The sequence below is a fragment of the Puntigrus tetrazona genome, chromosome 13 (genome assembly GCF_018831695.1).
Source record: "Puntigrus tetrazona isolate hp1 chromosome 13, ASM1883169v1, whole genome shotgun sequence".
NCBI classification, from domain to species: domain Eukaryota; kingdom Metazoa; phylum Chordata; class Actinopteri; order Cypriniformes; family Cyprinidae; genus Puntigrus; species Puntigrus tetrazona.
Genome location: NC_056711.1, coordinates 10,158,436 through 10,184,134, shown reverse-complemented (window position 1 = coordinate 10,184,134; position 25,699 = coordinate 10,158,436). Strand labels below are relative to the sequence as shown.

General features: G+C 39.2%; 1 protein-coding gene and 1 pseudogene across 1 annotated transcript in view; one reads left to right on the top strand and one right to left on the bottom strand.

The window, feature by feature from the left end:
* The window catches only part of LOC122356841 (E3 ubiquitin-protein ligase FANCL-like), a 17,354-nt gene extending 7,632 nt beyond the window's left edge, over window positions 1–9,722 (top strand). Inside the window, 9 exon segments of the mRNA XM_043255912.1 lie at window positions 134–202; window positions 5,177–5,327; window positions 5,456–5,539; window positions 7,185–7,230; window positions 7,563–7,644; window positions 9,121–9,202; window positions 9,205–9,236; window positions 9,369–9,440; window positions 9,587–9,722. Of these exon segments, the coding sequence (XP_043111847.1) occupies window positions 134–202; window positions 5,177–5,327; window positions 5,456–5,539; window positions 7,185–7,230; window positions 7,563–7,644; window positions 9,121–9,202; window positions 9,205–9,236; window positions 9,369–9,440; window positions 9,587–9,622 (654 nt within the window). The 3' untranslated portion in view covers window positions 9,623–9,722.
* Window positions 9,475–25,699, bottom strand: LOC122356842 (annotated as a pseudogene).

Genomic DNA, 25,699 nt, shown 5'->3' with positions numbered 1-25,699 from the left:
TTGAAAAACACTAATTCAGACTTCTATTTACATTTTTAGTGATAAAATCATCTGCTAAAGTACTACTTTCCACATATACTGTTTTAAACCTTGATCATATACCTCTCTCTTTTTTTTCACTCTCTCTTTATAGTATCCAGACGAGGCCCCAGAGTTTTCTGCAGATCTTCCTGTTCCATTGGTCATCACGTGGACCTCTCAGGTACATAGTTGTGAATTGCTTAAGTTTTTAAATAGAAAAAAAATATATTGTTTTTTTTTCTCTCCAAGTTGTGAATTGCTTAACTTTTGATTTGGCTTTTATCATATTACAAAAATTGTCCTGTTTTTTTTTTTTTTTTTTGCTTTTTTATAACAAAACAAAACAATTAAAGTACAATGTTTTTTAATTAACAAAGTTTTTTTGGCATTTGAAGGTGTGTTTTCTTGATAAAAGGTGTTCCGTTCCACCGGCGCTTTGATGTTGCTTCCATAAAAAAACAATAACTCCCCTCACAAAGGCTCAAACTGTGCCAAATAAACCGACAGGACGGCGATCTGAAAGCTACATATGTTAGCGGCCTCTAATGAGCCTCAACGAGTTTCCTCTTACGTATAACAATTAAAAGCGAGAACGAAGACCCATTTTTCACTGTCGTTTTCTTTTTATCATCGTCCTCTGTTTTCGCCTCCTCCCCTGAAAAACAGGCTCCTCTTCAGTCATACGTTTGCTCCAATTACTTTGAGGTGGATGAAAGCGACTTGGCATATTGCGCAGCAGTGGTGTGAGTTAGGGAGGGTTGTGCGTTGTGTTGGGTGAGGGATGGCGGTGGAACATGGCTCTCTGACAGAGAAGACCAGCTCAGCACACAGCAGCCTTCTGTCGGCTGAAGTCCTGCTGCGCTGCTGATGTCTTGATGCATCTCCTCTGTTCAGGGAAGAGAAAGGCCTGTCTGCCTGCCTCTCGCGTACATTTGAATGAGTAATGATTACCTGCGCTCAACTGACTGTGTGTGTGTGTGTGTGTGTGTTTTAGAGGGAGAGAGAGAGAGAGAAAGAGAGAGTCAGTGAGTTTGTGAGTAATGTAGAATATGGATCAGGAGATTTGGCGGGGTGTGCTCTTTGTTTGGTGGCGGACACAGCGGTGCAGGTGTGTCTCAGCAGGATTTACACTCAACCAGCCACCCGGCCCGACTCCTGGAGAGCACAAAGAGAAACAATGCTCACTGCATGAATTTTAACCCTTCAGTCTATTCAAAAAAATTAAATACAATACAGGTGAAAAAGTTTGGGGTTTACAGATCTTTCCATGTTTTTGAAAGAAGTCCTGCATGTTCACCAGGACAGATTTACAGGATTTATTTAATTGAACAAAGTTATACTGTGAAATTGTTTATTATTTAATATAAATTAAATGCTTTACTGTCAATTTATATAGCTTTATATTTTTATAGCATTATATGTATGATAAAATATAATTATTAACATTAATACAATTCCCTAAACATGTCGACTACCAAACAGTGATGAAAATTTTATTTATTATAATATTAATAAATAATATAATATTAATACATATATTAATAATTAATAAATGTATTGACACCAACATTTATTAGTTACACAGGTATCAAAAGGCCACACGTTTACAGTTATAACAAATGATTACCATATTCACATACTTTTATGTTTATAATGTACTCCAGGGTCATGTATGGCTCTTCTCCACTATGCATTGTGTTTTTTTGCAGTATAATACTAATTTGTTTAGCGCAACATTGCTTCATTACGTGGTGGGTCCTTAACAATCACAATTATAGACTTTGAGCATTAAGGAATACATATTTCTCCGTGTGCAATTATTGATTTATTTACTTGACACTTGTTCACTAAATGACTGAAAATGCACCATTGAACATTATGAGGAGGGACCTAATTGGGAGAGTTAACAGAACAGTAAGCATGCTGTCACCTCACTGGGGAGGAATCCATTGTGCCGTTCCACATTTGGGCACATTTCCAAGAGAAATTCAATTATGAGGACATCCAGCCTGCACCATATATTTAAATAAAAGCATAACTATAATCACACAACCGGCATTAATTGGGAAATAATTGCTGCGTCTTTGCACCTGTGCAATGCTAAATTGTGTGTGCTGTATTGGCACAATGACCCATCATATTTGTTTTATGCTCTCCTTCCTATATCAAACCGTCCCCTCCTGCGTGGCATCAGGAAAAGCTCATTCACATTAATATGCTCTAGTCTTAAGAAATAGTAGATTCATCCAGATTACTGATTAGGGTTTTTTTTCCGTCTGCATATCCATTGCCTTAGTGCTACTGTCTGAGGAAAAAAAAGAAAAAAAAAAGTCATTTGATTTGTTTTGTTATGTTCAATTACCAGATCTGGCTGCTTCATCCGGCTCTGACTCTGTGCTCTTCAGTTTAACATGTATGGAAATGTATCAGAGAATCAGGCGCATAATCAACATCAGCGCACACAAATTATGTGACAAAAGAAAAACACATGAGATCCCATCCACTAAATGCAGCCAGCGCTGTCCCTCTTAAATTAGCTGAGATTGGCTGTATTATGTTGTTGAGATATTACAATGCTTCAAAATTACTGTTGACAAATGTGATTTAACATCTCACAATGTAAAATCAATCTAGTTTTCCTTTGAATCACAGCAAAAATACAGACCACTAAAAATACTCCAGCCGGGTATCCATCTTAAGTTGCAGATTAAACAGCAAAATTGGAATATCATATATAACGTTTGCGAATAAGCACTATTTCCATCCAACCTGTCAGAAAGAAGAAAATCATCACTTCCTGGTGCTAAACTGACACTATATATCACTAAGAAAAGTAGGAGAAGAAAATTATTACAATAATTGCACAAATATGCTAAATATGACTTTTTTTTTTACCACTTTTTTAACACATTTTATTTGCAAAATGCATTTCAATCTCCAATTGTTCACATTAACCCTTTTCGGTGAGTCAGAAATAAAAACTTTTGGGTGAATTAAAGGATTTCTTTTCAAAAAATTTTTTTTCCATCATTCCTTTCTGATGTGATACATCAAACTGTGCATAAAAAGAAGTGATGATAACATTGATACTGTCTGAGTGTTTATATAGGCGTGTTTTTCTTTCTTTTATATATTTGTTCCATCTGATATCCAATAACCTATTTTTATGTCTATGTGTGTAATTTTACTGTGGCTGTCAATATAATTAAATATCATCTTACTGTCACTGTCAATAAAATTAAGTAATATTAGTCAATGTCATAATTCTCATTTCAGTCTTTAAAAGCAAAATGAAATATGACTGACTTCAGCTCTAGAAATGTTTTTTTTTTTCACGTAAAATACATAAGTTAAAAAAATCATCCAAATTGAAATATCTTTTGTTTTCCAAAAGTTTACCTTTAGCAGTATACAGTCTAATCTTACAGTGCTCAAAATATATATATGCATTTAGGGTGGCATCATTTTAGATATTCAAAAGTTTGATAACACAAAAATTCAATCGCAGCTGCTGCCAATGCTTAATAAGCCTATTTGTATTTATCAGCACTAAAAATAAAGCGGCGGCCGTGGCTTTGAGCAGAGAGGATCTGGTGTCCAGACTAAAGCGTTCTGATTTTGGGCTGAGATTAAAGGCCTTGAATTGGCAGCCGGGTGGAAAGCGAGGAGTGTGGGTCTGAGGTCACAGCGGTGTGGGCGACCTGTGCTCCTCAATCTGACAGCATGGAGTGAAAGCGGGGCCAGAGCCCATCAGCTGTCAATCATCAGCTGTGATTTATGAGCGGCCATACTCAAACCATTAGCTCTGCCTCGCCACTGGACAGCTCCAAAGGAAACAGAGGCCTACTGTGTTTGTGTATGTTAGAATTAGAGGAAGCCGTTATGCTGAACCGTAGATGGGTCGTCTGTGGTTCTCGGTGATCAAACGCTATTGCTGAATTTCTCTTGTTTGCTGATGTATGAGTTTTGGTCTTTTCCTGTTCAGTCACTTTTTATATTTGATTCGTTCTTGGTTGGTGCTTTAATCAATGGTTTGTTGACAGGTAGTTGATGAAGACTTGGCAAGACTTCAGTGGGAACGTTTCTTTTTTTCATTTTCCTCCCCGAGTGTTGATGGCAGAGGGTTGAAGAGTTTGTATAAAGCAGTGATATGAAACCAGACATGTGGACAGTATCAACATCTTCCATATGCAGAAGTGTTCAGGAGTTATTAAAGACAGCCTAGCCAATGTCAGACTGGAAAAAAAAAACCCTGTTGTTCCTGCAGATCAAGAGTTGCACAAAAATGTAAAAGGATACTATTTCTAGCGTCTAGGCACTTCTGAGAGTTGGAAAAACGTTTAAGAGTACAACTGTGTACTGAGAGGCTTCCTGTCCGTTCAAACTGAAATGTTTAAGCCGGTTCGATTTTAAATGCAGTGTGAAAAATATCATATATATATAAAAATGCAGTATGGTAATTGGTCAGTTGCATGATTATGACTTAGTGGTATACAGTGTTTCATATTTATTGCCCAGAAATCATTTAATTATAGTCATTCCACTCCTTCTGCAGTTGCCATGATGAAATGCAATCACCCTATCTATATTCTACATGGATGTTATTGATCATATTTTAAACAATTAACCTATACATATGTTTATTTTACTTTAAAATTGTTAATTTATTTAATAAAAAATATATTAAAATACATGAAGAAATGTTTTATCTGATTGAAATGAGGGTGAGTACATTAAAGGAAATATTGTAAAGAGTGCTGTCAAAAGATTAATTATGATTAATCGTATCAAAAAGTTTTTATTTACATTGTGTGTGTGTACTGTGTAAATTGTGTATATAAATACACAATTTTAAAAATATGTATATACAGGTGTATATATATATTAATATAATGTGTGTGTATATATATATATATATATATATATATATATATATATATATATATATATATATATATATATATAAACATTTTTTCTTAATTATATACATGACAGTGTATTTATTTATATTACACACTTTTATTTTGTATGCTAATCGCTACAATGAAATTAGATTTTTGAGTAAACTGCGCTTAGCGACAAACAAGTCAGATACCAACTCTCAAGCAGGAAAAAACATTCGAGACTAATTTATTGTCCTTTGTTTTACACCCAGAGCACCTTAGCCAATGTCCACAGTCAGTTCCTGTTAAATGTGGAGGCTCTCTCCGAGTTCTGGTCGGTGCTGGGCGAGATCGATGAGCAGACATGGGTACTGGAACCAGAAAAACCCACAAAAGCAGACTCCATGAGAAGAATGGCCATTGGTAACATTACATTCATATTACTACATTTGAATCTCATTATTTGCAGATCACCCCCCATCCATCCCGCTATACCCATCCACAATCATTTCCCCGTGATATTAAGCTGCCATATCGCTCTTCTTCCCCAGGAAACAATGTCTCAATAAAGGTACAAATTGACCCCAGACACCCCAAAATGCTGCCGGAGTGCTGTTTGCTCGGGGCTGAGCACGGTAGGCATTTTCATATCTGCAAATCTCTCTGTTTATCTCCATACCGCTTTTATTACGCTTTCCTGCATGTGAGAGGCAGCTCGGAAGTGAGAAACTCGTGCCTCTTGTTTTTCAATTACCTCCGTACATAAGTGCACATGCTGTAAATGCTTTACTGCATTTAGACAGGAGCGCTACAGCTGGAGCGGCCCAGCTGACAGCCCCGCAATATGTTTGCGGCGCAGCGTGCTTTTAGATTTCGAGTGAGATGGTGCTGGAATGGAGGTCAGTTTGCACTATTTAAGCCGCCGTGATTGTTTCTTTAAATCCAAGGTCATGCTTGGCTGACAATGGCACACAGAACACATTGTCGGTTGCCTAGCAATGTTATTCATTGATATTAAATCCACACTTCAATAGTCAAGACGGTGGCAGTCGCGGACCCTCCGTGCGCGGGGTCAGACAGAAATATTGCTTTTTGCATTTACAAATGACAAACAGAGAGTGCGGCTATCACGTTCCTCCCAGATTGATCTCTCGGGTGGAACAGCCATGATGAGCGCGTTTTATTTGAATTATTTGAATATTTCCCTTTCTGTCAGACTGTTTGTCACAGTGGGAAATGCCCTGTGCTTTCGCCGCTTTCGTCTGTGGCATTTCTTCGAGAGAATAGAGATTAGAGGTAAGAAATGACGCGGCTGTGCATTGTCTGTCAGGGCTCTGCGATCAGGTGAGGAACGCTGAATGAGAGATGAGGTAGAGTTAATTGAAACTGCTCGGCTACATTAGGGGGGTGAGCGCCGTTCTTGCCTTCATATACAACACTCCCTCGGGCTTGTTTTTGCCATGCAGATTGATTGATATGATTTATGTTGATGGCGTTTCTGTCCCCCGGTGCTTTGCAAACATTATGAAGTCCGGTGTGGATCGCTATTACGGAAAACATAAATAAGTCTGTATGTTTTAATAATGAATAATTGAAGATGTGACAGAACAGATAACGAGGAACTGCGTTAACTGGGGTCAAAAAATAATAAAATACCAATAAAATAATTTGATGACATAAATATTGTTTATTTAATAATAAAAAAATAATATTGTTGTTAAATATTTAAATGAATGTGAATTCATATGGATATGGATACCGTTCAGTTTTTTATTTATTTATTCTTTTTAGAAATGAATACTTTTTTAAGCAAGAACACATTCAATTGATAAAAGGGACAGTGAAGACATTTATAGAATTACAGAGGATTCCAATTTTAATTAAATGCTGTTTTTTTTTTTTTACTTTCTATTCACATAATCCTGAAATAGAAAATGTATCCCAGACTGTTTTCAAAATCAGTGATGATAAGAAATGTTTCTTGAGTACCAAATCTGAAGGATCATGTGATTTTGAAGGCTGCTGAAAATTCTGCTTTGCCATCCCAGGACTAAATTGCATTTTAATATATATATTTAAAAAAATGAATTTTAAATTGTAATATTATTTTATATTATTACCATTTTTGCTGTATTTTTAACAAATAAATGCAGTCTTTGTGAGCTTAAGAGATGTCTTTTTAAAAACATTGAAAAAATTACCAAAAATATTTAACTTTTTTATTAGTATTGTTTCGAGTATCATTTGACCATCATTTTAACTCTTGCTTGTGTCTTTCAGTTGTCACTCCTTTAAGGAATAAGTTGAATGCTAATATGCATTTATGGTAAGTGAATAATTATACATTTCTGTTTGATTCCTATTCGAAGGAGTTTGAACATGATTAACAAGGAATCAAAGTAGATGTTGCATATTTCATTTCAAATTTGCTATTTCATATGCATGCCACTTTATATCATTCAGTAGAAAATCTGTATTACAGTGTAAAATGAATCAGAAACCACATAGTGAGAATGTCTTGGCCAAGAGTGTTGATTCTCTCAGTGATATCCTGGATTTTTGGGCAGTAATCACTGAGCTGTATTCATTATACCATCATGACTTGACTGTATGCGTTTAATTAGTGTATGAAGGTCTGATTTCCTTCTCTCCTCATAGGAACCCTGACTGCAGTGTCCTACAGAATATGAAGGATGTGTTGGAGATAGAATTTCCATCGCCTACCACCCACGAAAAATCTGTACGTTGCATATTTTCGTCTCATACACTGCCACTTACAATTAGTTCCACAGCAACATCACATTTGAAGCTCGTGTGTTTTTTTTTTTTTTCCCACCTCCTTTTCTCTTTATGTTTTTATCATCGGAGAGGTGGGTACAGATTCCTTTAATTGGGTTGTTTACAGATAAGATCATTACAATAACAAAGGTGGCAGAATCTTCAGCACTATCAAGAGCTGTTTAATCATAGCTCCGCCATTTATCTTTTTTCCTTGTGTGCATTTTTTATGCTTTCTCTCTTTCAGCTCGCGGGTTGAAAGGGCGCAGTGTTTATTCACAGTCTGTACCGCAGATTAATGCTTGACCATCATTATCATTCTGAAGGAGAAAAGTTTACTTGACCAGATGTTGAAATTTTTATCTTCCATCCTTTTAATGGATTGCTTAGGAAAAAAGCCTCTAATTATCGGAACGGCAATATGCAAACACGGACGGTGGAGGAGAAGAGAGCAGAAGCATGGGAATGGGGGGTGTAAAGATTCTCTAGCTTGGCTGAGGCGTCTTGCTAAGCAGGAGGATTGTGTGAAGAGGGGGTCAAGCATATATAGGGTTGATGAGTCCACCTGAGTCTCCTCACCCTGTGGGAACAAATATGAGCTGCCACGCACCAGCAGGGAGAGTGAATTATAAATGCAGCAGACTCAGGGATACAATTTTATATATATATATATATATATATATATATATATATATATATATATATATATATATATATTTTTTTTTTTTTTTATGTGTAGTACTAATCAAAATAGTTACTATTTACCAATGATGCAGGGAATGGAGACTGGATTTAATAGTTAATAAATAAAATAAAAAATAATAAGTCACTGTACATCCTATACAAAGTATTTTAAAGCTTATTTTAAAGTATAAATCAAAATCATTGTTTTCTGATGATCAGTGCATTCATAAGAAAAGCAGAAATGATTTGATTGAAATTCATGAGTTCAACTCATTGACTCCGTTAGTTACCAAGGCAAGCTTTTCTAATTTTAATTTTCACCATATATTTATATTTCATTTCAGCTTTATTTAACCTAAAGAAAACAATTGTAATAGTTTTAGTTGGCATCAACACAGCTTACTAGAAGACTATTAAAAAAGCTCTCCCGCACGAAGCTATCAAGCTTCAGAAGACTTGGAATACATCGTACGAGTGTACCACTTTTAAGATGCTGCTTTTATACACATCTTAAAAGTAAGACTAAAAAGTTCTACGCCCTTTTGTTGCGATGACATACAGTATATGAATATCTGGTAGATGTCAAATTTCGCCTTTTATGCTCCAAGAAAAAAATAGAAAATCCTACAGGTTTGAAAAAACACAAAGGTGAGTAAATGATGACAGAAATGTCACTGCTGATTACACTAAGGTGTTCCTTTACTGACAGCTTGTACACTTAAAAGCTTATCTCATTTTGTTGTTGTGTACTCAGAGTTTCAGTGTTGAATGTGGCATCTGTTACTCTTATCGACTTGAGTCAGCCATTCCAGATCAGGTCTGCAATGACCCACGCTGCGCCAGCCTTTCCATCAGGCGTGTCTTTATGAGGTAAGAGCTTGAAGATTGGGTAATCAGAAACGCAGAAACGTAACAGTATTTTAAACAGCAGAACGATCGTAGATTACCTCGCCATGACCAGTTTTCTAAAGTTTTTCATCTTTAATTGATTTGTCTTTCCAGTGGTTGAGAGGTCTGCCCACCAGCCGCCAAAGCTTTAATATCGTGTTTGGAGAATGTCCTTACTGCAGCAAGGTAATATTCAACTCAATCACAATAACAGCAAATGCACAATTCTGAAAATCACTTTATTTAAATCCACATACACATCTGTTAAAATACATCTCTAGTGCAAAAAAATGACAAAAAAATATTTATGCTAATTTCTATTGTATTTTCAGCCCATCACTGTGAAAATGGTCACAGGAAACACTTAAAAACAGTTTGTTGATTCAGAACAGTGTTCATGTGGTGTTACGGCTCCAATGAGGGTAATACCAACAACCAACAACACTCAGTGTCATCACAACAAGGATGATCATAATTTTGATTGGCCATTTACCCCGATTTTCTGATTTCCCAAAACCATCTTCTTCTCTGTAATGGTACTGTAACGGTTCATCACTTCCTTCATCATCGGTTTCTTCCCACCGGTTCTGATTCCAGCTGTGTTTGCTGCCGTAGAGAGTTCTGTATGGTCATCATTTAGTCTCTGAGTATGTTTTGCTGGTTCTTGTAGTAATGATGGTTCTGTCTTCCTCTCATGGTCTTCGAGGTCTTTCTCTCATAAACATCTGTGTTCCTCTTTTCCTATGTTGTTGGAGCAAATGTTATGTTTTCAAAACGTAAGTTAGAAATCAGTAGGCCGGTATGTTGAATTTGTTAATAGACATTTGTATCAAAAATAAACACTGCAAACCATATTTGTATTTCCTGTGACTTTAAAACACTGATCAATTTGAGTAAGTGAATAATTTACTGTTTTCTATTTGACATTTGGTCTGTGCTCTGCTGCTGGTTTTACTTGTTCAAGTTCCTGTCTCTGTCTGGCTCCTGCTCTTGTTCTAGGATGAACTCGTGCAGGCAGGGGCTCATCTTCATCACTGATGTCCTCGTCACTTTCATAAGGCATAGGCCTTTGCCTGGCGCTTCCTTTAGCGGCCATGTCTGCTTTGTTTGGCCTCTGTGAAGATGACACCAATGAATAATATTAATGAGAGTTATTAAACCACTGTAAGATAACTTGATTTCTGTTCATCAAATACCCCAATTCTAACTGATAATGATGTGTTTCTTAAGCACCATATCAACATTTCTAAAAAATGAAGGAACACTAAGGACCAGAGGCCTAGCACCAAAGGTGATGACAGCACATAGAAAAATTACAAATTTGGCACACAGATATAGAGGACAGTCTCAATATTTTAATCATAGCAAATTTGAGTCTCTCTAACACCACCAGTAATCAATTTGCAAAAAGTATGTTTTTTTTTCCTAGTTTTTCTAAAATTGCCTCAGATCATCTTCAGACAATTCTGGCAAAACAAAGTACAAACGGACAAGGGGTTTAGTACATTATTGCAAGCATGACCTGAGAGCACATGAGCAGTGAGAGAAGCGATTTCAGGCTAGAAGAGACGGACACCAGCGCGTAAGTCTATTATACCTATTGCTGTGTGTTGTTCAAATTATTTCTTGCTGTTTGGAGAGAATATTTGCGTTTCCCTACTTATTTGTAGTGTGTAGTTTAGTTGTGCTGTACTTTAAGTGGTTGTAAATTGTTTGCCTCCGGGCTATTAAGAGCACTTAAGTGTGAAGGCGTTAGTTTCGTTTTTCCTGAGCGACCTCCTGATTGGCTACTGCCTGGGCAAATTAGAACTAGCTTTTCGCGACTGTAACTATTTAAACTGCGCGCTCTCTGTCAAAGCGAGAGAAGCGATTTCAGGCTAGAAGAGACGGACACCAAGCAGCGTAAGTCTATTATACCTATTGCTGTGTGTTGTTCAAATTATTTCTTGCTGTTTGGAGAGAATATTTGCGTTTCCCTACTTATTTGTAGTGTGTAGTTTAGTTGTGCTGTACTTTAAGTGGTTGTAAATTGTTTGCCTCCGGCTATTAAGAGCACTTAAGTGTGAAGGCGTTAGTTTCGTTTTTCCTGAGCGACCTCCTGATTGGCTACTGCCTGGGCCAAATTAGAACTAGCTTTTACGCTGTTTCCACTGCATACACTTTGTATTTATTTGTTGAGTGTGCGCTGGCGCGAAAGCGCCAGCGAAGGCGTCCAGTGCTCGCGTTCAGACTCCTCGTGTGAAGACTACGAGAGTAAAGACATACGACTTTTACTGCGCGACTTTAACTGAGCAACGCACTTAAGTACATTTTCCTTCATTCTCTTACACATCTTCACTTCCTCTTTCTACCTCTATCATGTGTCTCCAACTCATTCCGGTTGTCTCTCGTCCCTCGCCCTAACAACACGCACCAGACGACAATGCACTCCTACTAACCTCACGCTCTGTCCCTACATCCTCTACTACACCCCTATCTTTCTCTGTTGGTCTGTGGAATTGCCAGTCAGCGGTCAACAAAGCTGACTTCATTTCTGCTTTTTCTTTACATTCTTCACTCCACATTCTGGGATTGACGGAGACCTGGATTCGTCCAGAAGACTCAGCAACCCCAGCAGCTCTAGCCAACAATCACTCTTTCTCACACACACCTCGTCAGGTTGGCCGGGGTGGTGGCACTGGTCTGCTCATCCCAAACAATTGGAAATATTCAACCAACTCACTTGTATGTCATTACATCTCTTTTGAATTTCATGCTATCACAGTTACTACTCCGACAAAATTCCACATAGTGGTAATCTACCGCCCCCCTGGACATATTCTAGACACCTTCCTAGAGGAGCTGGATGGATTATTGTCATCTTTTACAGACGAAGGCACTCCACTCCTACTCTTGGGGACTTCAACATTCATCTTGACAAACCTTACGCTACGCACTTCCATTCCCTTCTAGCTTCATTTGACCTCAAAGCGCCTCATCACGACAAGCACCCACAAATCAGGCAACCAGCTTGATTTAATTTACACACGCAGTTGTACTGCAGACACCATTTCAGTACAACCGCTTCACGTCTCTGACCATTTCCTTCTTACATTTCAACTGCATTTTCCTATCTCTGTGCAACCAACCCCTATACCGGTTACTTTCAGCGTAACCTTCGTTCCCTTTCTCCCTCCCATCTCTCCTCTGCTGTGTCCTCCTCCCTTCCCCTCACCTACCCATTTCTCTTCTTTGGATGTGAATACAGCTACAGATACCTTGTTCAGTGCTCTAACCTCCTGTCTAGACGACATCTGCCCTCTCTCCTCCAGGCCAGCACGGACTGCCACCTCTAGCCCCTGGTTGTCTGATGTTCTCCGTGAGCATCGGGTCAAACTCAGGGCAGCGGAGAGAAAGTGGCGCAAATCTAAAGATCTGACAGACCTGAGCAGGTATCAAACTTTGCTTTCTTCCTTCTCTGCGAAATCCGCACTGCCAAATCATCATATTTCCAAAACAAGATCAACAACACTTCAGACACACGTAAGCTCTTCAGATCATTTAACTCCCTGCTCTATCCCCCCACCACCTCCCACCACCTCAATATCACCTGACGATTTTGCCACATTTTTTACAAACAAAACAAAAGCGATCAGCAGCCAGTTCTCAGCCCCCAACGCACAACCCTCAACCAACCGCATCGACTACCGATTCCTCCACTTTCTCCTTCTGCTCCCTCACTGAGACAGAAGTATCCAAACTTCTCCTCTCCAGCCATCCAACAACATGTCCGCTAGACCCCATACCCTCTCATCTCCTGCAAGCAATCTCCCCCACTGTCTTGCCGGCACTCCACGCACATCATCAACACATCTCTCCTCACAGGTACCTTTCCCCACAGCATTTAAGCAGGCTCGGGTAACCCCACTGCTCAAAAAGCCCACTTTAAACACTTCTCTTATTGATAACTACAGGCCAGTCTCTCTTCTTCCATTCATAGCGAAAACACTTGAAAGAGTGGTTTTCAACCAGGTATCACTGTTTCTTTCGAAAAACAACAAACTGGACCATAACCAATCAGGTTTCAGGTGCGGCCATTCAACTGAGACTGCGCTGCTCTCAGTCACGGAAGCCCTGCGGACTGCAAGAGCTCAATCCAAATCATCAGTTCTCATTCTGCTGGATCTATCCGCTGCTTTTGACACTGTGAATCATCAGATCCTGCTGTCTACCCTCTCATCACTGGGCATCTCTGGGATCCCACCGTTGGTTCGAATCCTATCTCACTGGTAGGTTTTTTAGGGTGGCCTGGGGAGGAGATGTATCCACAGCACATCAACTGGTCACTGGGGTTCCTCAGGGATCGGTTCTTGGTCCCCTCCTCTTCTCCATTTACACTACATCACTAGGCCCCATCATACAGGCTCACGGCTTCTCCTACCACTGCTACGCCGATGACACACAGCTCTACCTCTCTTTTCATCCAGACGATCCAACGGTAGCTACTCGGATCTCGGGTTGCCTGGCGGACATCTCGACATGGATGCAAGAGTACCATCTACAGCTCAACCTGACAAAGACTGAGCTGCTTGTATTCCCTGCCACTCCAACTACACAGCATGACTTCACCATCCAGCTAGGTTCTTCGTCAATTACCCCATCATCCTCAGTCAGAAATCTTGGTGTAATCCTCGATGACCAACTTACCTTCAAAGATCACATTGCAAAGACTGCTCGATCCTGCAGGTTTGCACTACACAACATCAGAAAGATCAGGCCCTTTCTAACAGAAAGCTGCACAGCTACTTGTCCAGGCCCTTGTCATTTCTAGACTGGACTACTGCAATGCTCTTCTGGCTGGACTTCCATCGAACACAATAAAACCTCTACAAATGATTCAGAATGCAGCGGCACGGCTGGTATTCAATGAGCCCAAGAGAACCCATGTTACACCTCTCTTTATCTCCTTACATTGGCTACGATTGCAGCTCGCATCAAGTTCAAGGCACTGATGCTTGCATATAGAACAACCACAGACTCGGCACGGTCTACTTCCACTCACTATTACAAATCTACACACCCTCTAGAAGTCTGAGATCTGCTAGCGAGCGACGCCTCATGGTACCATCTCAAAGAGGCTCGAAATCACTCTCCAGAACTTTCGTTCTCTGTTCCTGGCTGGTGGAGCGATCTTCCCGTACATATCCGAATGCTGGATCTCTGTCAATCTTTAAGAAACTGCTGAAAACTCACATCTTTCAGCAATACCTGACCTCATCATAAAAAAAAAAAAAAAAAAAAAAAAAAAAAAAAAAAAAAATACTCTCACTCTCACTGTCTCTGTCTCTCTTCTTATCCCCCTTGTTTATTCCTTCCCTTCTGGCATGTACTAATTTGAACACTCCCTGTGACTGGGTGTTATAAGCACTTACACTGTCTGTTTGTCTCTCTAAAAAAATGAATCGCTGTTGTACTCTCAATTGTAAGTCGCTTTGGATAAAAGCGTCTGCAAAATGACTAAATGTAAATGTAAATGTAAATGTAAATGTAAATGTGCCAGCTCAGTGACACCTACTGGTCAAAAGATAATTAAATTCATAGTTTCACATTTTGACCAAAATTCATAAGATTAATCTGTTTTGCTATATTTTTAACAAATAAATGCAGTTTTGAGTTATTTGAGCATAAGAGAATCAGACCCATTTTAAAATCTTGCATACCCCAAATACTATGCACGGTAGTGTATATATTCAGTACAGTGACAAAAAACACTGGCTTTTAATCCTTTTTTTTTACCTGTTTATGTGTCTCTCGTTTTGTCTTGCTCCAAACTTTCTTTGGTGTTGACATGCCCAACTCTTCCTCATCATCTTCCTCTGCTTTCACCACCGGCTTTGATCTTGCTGTTTTTTTCTCAGTAGTCTTGGGCTGGCTTGCAGCCTGTGGGAGGTTAAGTTAAATTAAATGACAGAAATTTACTTGCTTTTGTCTCTGAGCATTCACAAGAGAAAAGGGAGAAAGAGAGCACTCAATGTTCCCTCCCTGACCTGGATCCTGAGAGGAGAAGACCTGCCCTGATTAATGACATCTACTGCTCTCCCTAAGGTGGCAACTGTCCAAACTAAATTTGGCCACAGATCACCAGCGAGGTCAGCTGTAGGCAAAATAAACTCCAGGAGTGTTGGAGTGACACAAGGAGCCGCTGGCCTCACGCTGCCTGACGTGGTTTCAGGAGAGCTGAGACACGAGGGGGACATTGATGGTGTTGTTTTAGCTTTTATTCAAAGGAACTGAAGCTGCATCGTCTAGAAGGAGATGAACAGAACCACAGAGAAAAATAGAACTACAAAGAAAAAGGGATTCAAATCTTAATGCCCTTGCTCTTGACACTGATGCTTTCCATCTGTGCAAAAGGTAGTGTGGTCAAGGTCAGTGGAAAAAGACACTTCTGCACACTGCTTTGTAAGAACTATTCATCACCCAACTACCTAGGCACAAAACAGGAACGTCAATTCACTTAGTGAAGGAAAAATCAAATCTTCTCAGCCATGGACTTGAAGTAATCGTGCTTGTGGAACTTTGAGAGTGTGGTCACATTTACCTTTGTTCACCAATTTTTCTAGTGACTGAAATCCAGTCACTTCAATTGAAATCCAAGTGATCAGAAATTAAAAGTGAGGGCAGATTTTTGTACTGTGTTCAAGGATTAAAAGGAAGCAGCTTGGTTTAAAAAAAAAAAAAACTAGATATATCACTATACTACTGACTTTTGACCATTTTTCTTTACATTTGTTCATGGCATGATATTTTTTATATTATTTAAATCATTTGTATGATTCATGCTTTTAGTTATAAAGCGGCAGAAAAATTCAAAGGTCAATCTACACCTGTAGAAGGGAGACTCTTCATGTGGTCTACTCTATTACTTACTGTGCAGAGTAGTTTCAATATCAGGATACAAGTAGAGTAAATGACACCTTAAACACTGAGGTATTTACCAACCCTTCTCCAGATCCTCCACACTCAGTCTTCCCTATTGAACCACAGATCAAACTGCTGGACAGCTCCACATAAAAATGAGAGGCAATTCTAACTGGCGCTCTTTTGGCCTCAGCAAAATGTGTGTATTCAACAGCCCCAAATTGGGTTGCTCGGGTGTTTGCAAAAGTTCAGCGGTTCAAGTTGGCAGTGATCAACTGTGAAGTGATTCCAGAGGAATTAAGGTCTCTCCTCTCCAGACCTCTTGAGAGCCAATAAGCCTTTTGGCAAGGTCGGCAAAGGTTAACCTACGACACCACGGTCAAGATTCACCAGCTCATTCCCCTTAAAGAGGAAAAGTGCCATTCTTGTCTCTTGTAATAGAGTGCAGGAATTCAGTGTGGTGTATTTTACGCTGTTCAATTCTGAATGCACATATAGACATTGAAATATAAACCTGCGTGTGATTGCAATAAATAAAAGCGCTTTAATTAAATAGCCTTCTTGTACGGTTTTGACACTGCATTGAGCTGTGGCCCCAGGCTGAGGGCCTTCAGTAACTCTGAGTCTGTCACCACTGTATAAATCTACTTTTTTCTGGTCTGCACTACTTCGGCCCAACTCCAACGCCGCCAATAGGCCAGTTAGATGGCTTTGAAAAGAAGTGGGAGTCAGTGTAGCAGGGAAAGGGTCAGAGGAGGGTTCCTAAACCTGAGCATCTCCTTCTCTCTCCCAGACAGATAAATCTGCCGCAGCCCACAGGCTGCTCTGAATGCTCCAGCCCCGGCTCATATGGTCTCTATTAAGACTACTGGGCTGCTGTGCCAAAGCATCTCACACTCACCCTTTGTGTGGTTGGCCTGGCTGTCTCCGACGGTCTCGGCCTAGAGAGAGGTCCAATGGGCCTTGTGGCCCGGACACTGACAGAACCTTCCTGAGGGCCTGGTAGTCTGGCTTTTCATTGTAGCCAAAGGTTTTCACAGTAGACAGGTACTTGGCAATCTCTACAAGTGGTCAGAAAGAAGGACATCTCAATGCACAAAACCTAAAGGTGTAGTTCACCCCAAAAAAGAACATTCTGTCACTATTTATCCTCATATCATTCTTGACTTTCCTTTTTCTTTGGTACACAAAGAGATATTTTGGAAAACATTTCAGTTTTTTTTTATTTTAACAATAAAATTCGTGGCATGAATTCATCTAAACCAAAATCTAGGGACTACATTGAATACAAAAACACATTTTAAATATTTTAAACATCACCAAACATCACCATATTTGATGTAGGCTGCGCATGCATGCATACAGAACAGAATTATACTATGCAATTCAGGTTGCATGGATTAATTTTAAGATTTTGAATTTAATAATTTTAACAACAGTTCTTCAAAACATCCTTCATATTCTGAGGAAGAAAAAAAAAACATCTGTAACGACATGATCTTCTTTCTTGGGTGGACTATTACTTCAATACAAGTTAATAAACAATTTTAAAAAACAGATGTTGAGCAAGACGTATTGTTGAAACATCTAATCGTGTGAAGCGTCCTACATGTATCTTTTTTGGCAACTTCAGAAATGAGGGCTACTGTGGAGGTGGACCACGGTTGTTTATTTGCATAATTCACAGATAAACCCCAACTGAGCTGGTCTGCATGTTTTATGTTGATGCATCCTGCAGTTGACCTAGATGCTTACTGAAAGCATGCGCAAAAGTCCGGCCAAGTGACAACCTACATCTGCAGACTTAATTTTCATTCCAAAGGGAACAAAAACCACATCTTCCTAACAAATGGACGGTGGCAGGAGCACAATGTAGAAGGGCCTCTCTGTTCATACGAGAACACAAATGTGTGTCTAATATGGGCACCTTCCATTCTTCACTGTAATAAATATGCTAGATGCAGTGCTACGCCGGTGCGCATTCTCTTTGTGGCAGCCCAGCTGAATGTATACCACATGCGCAGCCTTGATGCATGTTAGAGGTCTTATCTTTCTGGTCCAGCTGCAGCCAGCCTCTCAAGGTTGGGGGAATAAGGCCTCATCATAATCATAGATCACAAAGCCCCCTTTCAGAAGACGCACGTGCCCTCGCTCCCTGTGGAGGGGGGAAAGATACTGCGGGGACGCTGGGAGTCCGTTGATGAAGGAGAGGCAAGGAGATTGCGCTTGTGGGGATAGCAAGGAGGCTAAGTCCCTGCCCCATACCTTGTTGATCAATGCAAATGGTTCGCATGCTCACGTGCACCTACCGTGCTGGAGCCAGAGGGGACATGATCAGGACAGAATCTGGCAGGTTTAACATCAGCCTGTGGTCAAGATATAATAAAGGGAAAAGTTAACCAGAGGTCCTTTTGCAAAATGCATCTCAATACAAATCTTTCTTTTAACTCATTGGAATATATAACATATTTTAATAGTTTTATTGTATAGAACTCTATTCTATATTCTAAGGATCTGCAGATTCTTATAATCCACAGCTTAAATTTCCAGGCAAGAAAGAAAACGTGTGGCCTTAAACCTTTGGTGGAGGTTTAAGCCTTTAACGAAGCAGCTGAGTGAATAATTCAGGCTGAATAAGCACAGAAAGCCTCTGATCGGCAGCCACTGTACACAACAGAGCACAAGACCTAGACCTGTGGTGAAAAAAGGAACGTACTTGGCCTTGGCCTCTTGGACCTCAGCTGGGTTCCTCAGAGATGAGAGCCAGGGCAGAGTTCCACACTGCCAGTGAAGCAAGCAGTAGCCCAACACCTCCAAGTCTCCTCGTCTGGATGGGGCTGTTGGAGAAAGTGAAGATAAGGAAAAGAAGTTGAGTGTCGGTTGAGAAGCAAGTTAAAACCCTTTGATTGAATGACCCGTCCATTGGCTGCTGAAATATACCCTTATAAAAAAGGTGGAGAAATGGAGGGGGGGTTGATAGAGAGGAGTATTTTGTTTTCTCAGCTGGTGCCCTGGCCTGCCTCACAGGCTAACGGGACTTTTCTAAGAGGGGCTGAGAGTTGAAAGAGGAGGTCAGTTTCCTCCCACCAGCGTTCCTCACATCTCTCTCACACTCCCTCCTCCTTCGTCTGGTCTGGCGACTCGTCCAGGAACCTGATCCTGACGGCCTCTGACATGATCCAGACAGCCTGTGGCCCGGCCCGACACTCTCTCCGATGGAGAGCCAAGCAGTAAAACAAAGAAATAAATGTCTGGGCTCAAATAGTTTCCACATGTTTCTGGATTCCGTGGGGTCTCTGCTGGCCTTAAGAGAAGAGCTTGAGAGCGTGTGCTCCCTAGACCTCCTCCAACTCCACCTCTGCTGTAGCACATTACACAACTGCCATCTAGTGTAAATGTCTTTTGTATACTAAAAACGTTTTAAAGGCCCACTTCACCTTTTATTTTTCTCAAATTTATTTAATATCTAAGAATTTTTTTTTTTTTACCTTGGGCTAGATATCAATACAGATTTCTTAAATCGGTTCATCTCAGATTCACAAACTCTTGATTGGATTAAGATTTTCAATTAGATTCCAACTCTTTTTTTTTTTTTTTGCTTACATATTCTTATATATCTAATTTCATAAATGATACCAATGTTCTTGATTCTAACTCATCTTCTTGGATGATTAATTACAAGAACCAACTCATAAGAGCCTGATGTTTCAGTGGAAACTGAAGCACTCGAGGACTCTGGTTACACGTCACACTGTAACGTTTCTGATTCCCCCAGAATGAATCAGCTGGTAAGACTCATTTAGCCAGTGCGAACAACTCAATAAAAGAGGTTTAAATCTATCACAGTTCAGATTTAACAACACCACTCTAATGTTACAGCAAAAGCATTTGCTTGTGAGCACAGAGTGTGAAATGGCCTCACTTAAACTGACTGATTAGTCTTACACCAACCAGACAGACAGCAGCAACATTTAGATATGAAATATTCATTCTGAGTCCCAGCTATTAAACTAAAATACATTTTGGGTCAGACGGACCAATTTCATGTTGACTTTAAGCCAAGGACCCTCAATGAATTACGTTTACCTAAATTTAAATCCGAATGGAACAGTTTTGTCAGTTCTGCTCATATACAAGGTTTAACCTCCCGTTAAGCATGTCCCTTCATGAAAAGCTCCAACTTCATCAATAAGGGTAAATTAAGGCACATCATTTGTTCGTGCCTAGAGAATGTATTAACTCAATACAGTAACTGCAGTCCTTCTCCTGAGAAATTACCTATTGACTGCATTCATCAAAAGGGAAAATCTCTGCCTAAATCCATGACCATCATTGATCCTGCCATGCCCATTACAGAGTCAGCCTCCCTGCCCGCTAGCCAGCAACACCATTAGGCCACGTATATAGGTTTTCTTTATTTTTCTTCAACCTTGACCAAACTAATTTAGCAAACACACAATTTAATAGAAAAGATTTTAACATCCCTCAGAGGTGACCTTGAAAAAAAATGCCTCTTAAGTGGCATGTAAAAAGGGCACTATGACTAAAGACCAAAGTGCACAAGATAAGACATGCTCTGTAAACATTTTGTCCGCCTCTGTAATAGGGAACCAAAGGGGTGGGCTGCCTGGCCTAGTCCTGACACCGATTCACTTATAAAAAAGGCAGATCCACAAGAATGATGTATTCCAGGCTGAGCACAACACCTTCCATCAGATAGAAGCTGTTGTTCATAATTACGGCCTATTGTTATTGTGATTATCCAAAGCGCCATGTCAAACTCTTGAACCTCTCCTTCTGAATTTCAGCCGGCTCACTTCAACCCTACAGGTGATAATTAGGCCTTTAGCACGGGGTTCAGCGGGACACAAAGTGCCCGTCTCTGCACTCCTCACCATGGTAACAAATCAACATCTACACAGGGTGCCAGGGGCCAAAAGAAAAGAAACACTCTGCAATCTGCATTCATCTTCAGGGCAGACGATGCTAATGACCTACACAACAGTTGCCGACAGCCTACGTCAAGAAGGCTAGCGTGGTGACGTCGGCTCGGCCACAGATTGTTTGATGGTGGCACAAACAAGCGGTTGTCAAATTTACAGTCTCGCTGCTTTGAGTTTAACTTTAGGAGTGGATCAGGACACTGAACTCCCGAGTCGGGGCATCATTGGGTAGGTGTTTTTATAAACTCTCAAGTGTTTTATCACTTGCCATATGCAGTGTGATTTACACAGTACAACTGGCCATACATTTAAAGAGCAGGGAAACAGAATCAGGACCATATGTAGAATCCTGTACATGAAAAGTTAACAAATTATATCAGGTAAGAACATGGTCTTGTCTGAAAGCAGCCAGACCTTGGTCTGAACCTGAACTTGATTTACTTTCTGATGTATCAAACAATGTGTTGTACCGAGTTCGCTCTATGAGCTACGAGTCATGCACTTTTTTTTTTTTTTTTTTTTACACAAAGGCATTCCCACATATCCTCCACATATCAAACCAACTTTATAACAACACACCTTACTATTAAAAAAAAAAAAATGGAAATAACTTTTTGTCATGCCAGTGATTTTATAACTTGATACCATGGACCCACAAACATGATAATCTCCTTAAAGATGACATGTATTAAGGTACCTAGTGCATCTGCCAACCCAGGAAATGTGAAAAGATTAATCCAGTAATTTTTTTTTTTGGTAAGCCTTTCTCTGCAAGCTTGTGAAAGAAAAGTGCATCAGATTTCATGTGACAGCCGCGCTTCCACGCACGCTCAAAAAATGTATATTAGAATCTTAAACTAATATGGTTTTAAAATGCATGATTTCAGTGCGATAGATATGATAATTAAAAGCAAAACTTTTAGCAGAGTTTCTGAGAGGAACAGCAGCTCATTTGAGTTTAAAGACACATAAACAAAAACAAGTTTCTGCTTCCACTGTAAATATTACATGTTGTATAAAGGGGCATAATATGGAATAATAGGTCATAATAGGGATGTGCTTCCAAAAATATAAAGACAAATATTATTATTTATTTAAAAAAATAATAAGTGGGGGTTAGTTGGTTTAGCCACTGTCAAATATTAAACTTTAAATATATTTTTCTGCTGACTGGGCATCTTGTCTTTTTTTCAAGCACTTTCAAAATGAACAGCAAGAGAAACATGGCTATTAGCAAGCTTTACCACTGTGTATTCAGTATTGAACTCCTGTAATATCTTCTGGCCAATGCATTCAGATATATTGGCTTTGAGTCCCAGTTCAACAAAAGCTCAAAGCTTTAATTAATAGTAAATGCATACAAGATGCAGGTTATGACTTTGACTAATTAGGGATTTCTTGAATTAAGTCTGCCCAAGTAAGCATGGATAGAACAATCAATATCCAATAAAAAGGACTGTACACAATTTACAAGTTAATGTGTTTCCAATAGCGTGACCCAGAGTTGAGGACATGATACTGACAAGTCCCACCAATATAAACAAGACCCCATTATAAGGTGAGTGAAATGGATAGTAAATTCATACTTTTTGGTGAACCTCTTCCTTTAAAGAGATTAAAACTAACACCATTTACTTCCTTAATGCATGTTCCTTGTCTAATTGTGGCTAATACATTGCTTTTCCAAAGAACGGCTAACTATGTAATTCTTAATCAAATATACAAAACCACTTTCGTTTTCCCTATTACAATTCCAGATGGATAAATACGTCCCGATCTTACTTCTCTCCCTCTCGTTGAAAATCCTGTTTAACTTGCAAATGCTAAAATGGGTTGCAAATGGCAATTCAGGTTGACTTTAACTGGGAAATGCAGGGCATTTGTCAATAATAACATATGTTTCTTTCCATGTAATACCTCAGAGTGGTTTCAAGAGATAAAATAAATGACACATTTCACATTACCTACTCCTTTGTGAGCGTCAATGCTTGTATACTCAATAGTGCCATTGTGTCCTTTCTTTGGGTTCTCTTTGTACTCTTTATGCTCACCATTAGGACAGAATCTGTACGAGAGACCATAGTCAGCCAAGTACACCTGCAGGAGATAAAGTCAGCATAAATCAACCCAAAGATATTTTCTTTCAAACTGAATCCCTCCTACTGTATATGGTATGTTGCAAAGCGCAGAGAAATGGGGTCAGTATTTAGCTTGTGACAGCAGACTGAGATGTTGATTATAGTCGAGAGTAACCAAATGTCATCACTGCTGGCTCACCGTGAGCGATCAATTAAAGTAATAGAAAACACATTCGTTTGAATAAGCAATTTATAGGCAAAAAGATAACAAATCGTTCAAGATTTGTGTTGATGTGTATGCAGACTCACCTTGCTTGGATCTTTGTGTCCCAGTAATAGATTGGCAGCCTTAATGTCAGCATGGACGTACTCATTGTCATGAATATATTCCAGCACATCCAGCTGTTGAGGTCAAAGTGACAGAGGGAAGGTTAACATGAATAATTTAGAAACCTCATAATGACCTACAGTAATGACTACTGACAGACGAGCTGGATGCAAGGTAGCTGGAATCCACGCAAAATCTAACTAAAGCTTACTCAAAATAAGTTTTAGTTTAAGCTGAACTACTAAAGTTGCTAAAACTGAAATTACAGCTAAATACCAACATTAAAAATAAGAGCATACAGACGATAACACTGAGAAGCAGTTCTGAACATTCAGCGATGTCTCACCATGAGAACACCCAACTTTAGCACAGTGGGCTTCTTCAAATGTCCACTATTGTCCATAAACACTTTCTGCAGGTCTGTGCCCAGCCGGTCCATCACCATAAACCTGTACCTACACAACCCGAAAACCAAAATAAAAATATACTTAAATACACAATAATTAATACTAAAAAACAAGATTATTAAAAACAAAAATGATGCATGTTTGCATTTTTTATGTCAAATATAAGGCTAGGCCGTATGACAGTGTATATTTGTCCCATCAAAATTCAGACAGAATGAAAAAAAAAAAGTCAAACTAAAGTACAATACCTTGTTCCATTACTTTCAGTCAGTCCGGACCCCCAGTAAGTTGGAATCCCCAAAAACTCCAGCTGTTTGGACTTCTTCCATTTGTTCACTGTGATTTCAGAGATAAAATGTTTTAGCCATTTGCACACGATTTATAAACACATAATGCGATAGATATACACATCTCTCACACACTGATAAAGAAGCACTTCCTCCAGCCTAGCTGGAAGGAGGATCTGTCTTGACTGGCTGTGCACCAGATTGACAGGTGGTCAGGGGCCCTTTGGAGGAACCAGCATCATTATCAGCAATTTGGTCACTCTCTCTGAATTAGAGCTCAAACAAGCTGGGATTGCACTAACGACCACAGAGGTGCATGTTTGCTTTGGTTTATTAATTCGCCTAGCCAGGCTAATTTACATCTATAGCCACTTCATCAGTGACATGCACTCCATGTTTGAGAACTCTCAGATGAAGATGAGGGGTCTTCAGCATTTTCATTCAACACTACTCTAAAGACTGCATCTGTTTCTATCTCCTTTTGAAAGAATAAAATCAGTGTTTAAGTTTTTTTATTATTATTGTCTTAACTAAATTTGGACAGTATTTACGTTTAAAACGGAACTTACTAGTATCGGGCTTAGCTGCTCGTTGGTAAAATTTCAATTCTGAGAATAGAGGTCCATTTTCATGATATTCCTAAAAAATTAACAGAACAGAGTTAAAAACACAGTATTTTCACAGTAATTTCTTGAAATTGTTTATTTCTTACCACTTTGATCACAAAATCAGCGTCATCACGAACAGGGACATTCACATCACGAGAGGCTGTGATAACACATAATAATAAAAATATATATGTGAACAAATAAAAAAAGTGAACATCTTTACACTTGGAGAACTATCGAATCCTAATGTCTAGAGTCATTATCTTTTGTGAATCAAAGTGTTTAATTGTTAAACATGCACACTTGAAGTGTTAACATGTTGAATAAAATAGTAAACAATACATTTACAGTAGAAAAAAATAATAATTTTCAAATTCAAGGCTGGCTTGCTATATATACATTTTCAGGTCTTTGAATTGCCGTAAGTTACTCTACCACCATGTCTAATGTCACCTAAGAAACTTGAAATATAATGGATTTTGCCAATACATATTTATGCAGAATATAAAGTCTTTACCCAAGTAAATCAGTCCAAAACCACCTTTTCCAATGATTTTACCGATGCGCCAACTCTTCTTTTCTGAATCTGTTAAAACGTATCCTTCTGGAAGTGGACGGGGCAATGTGTATTTCTTTGGTGGCATGATGTTAAAATATCATGTACAAAGTGAAACCAATGGCTGACGAGGTTTCTGGCTAATAGCCTTATCTAAGTGCTGTTTCACAAACAAATTAGTGATAACAACAACGCGTTCTTATAAAAACATGTCAACAATCTATAAGAGACGTGGTATTATAAAGAAACTGATTTATTTTACTCATCATAATCACAGTTTCAACTCTTCTACACAGTTCCGGATTCACTGCTACAGCCTGCTAGCGCTACTTCCTGAA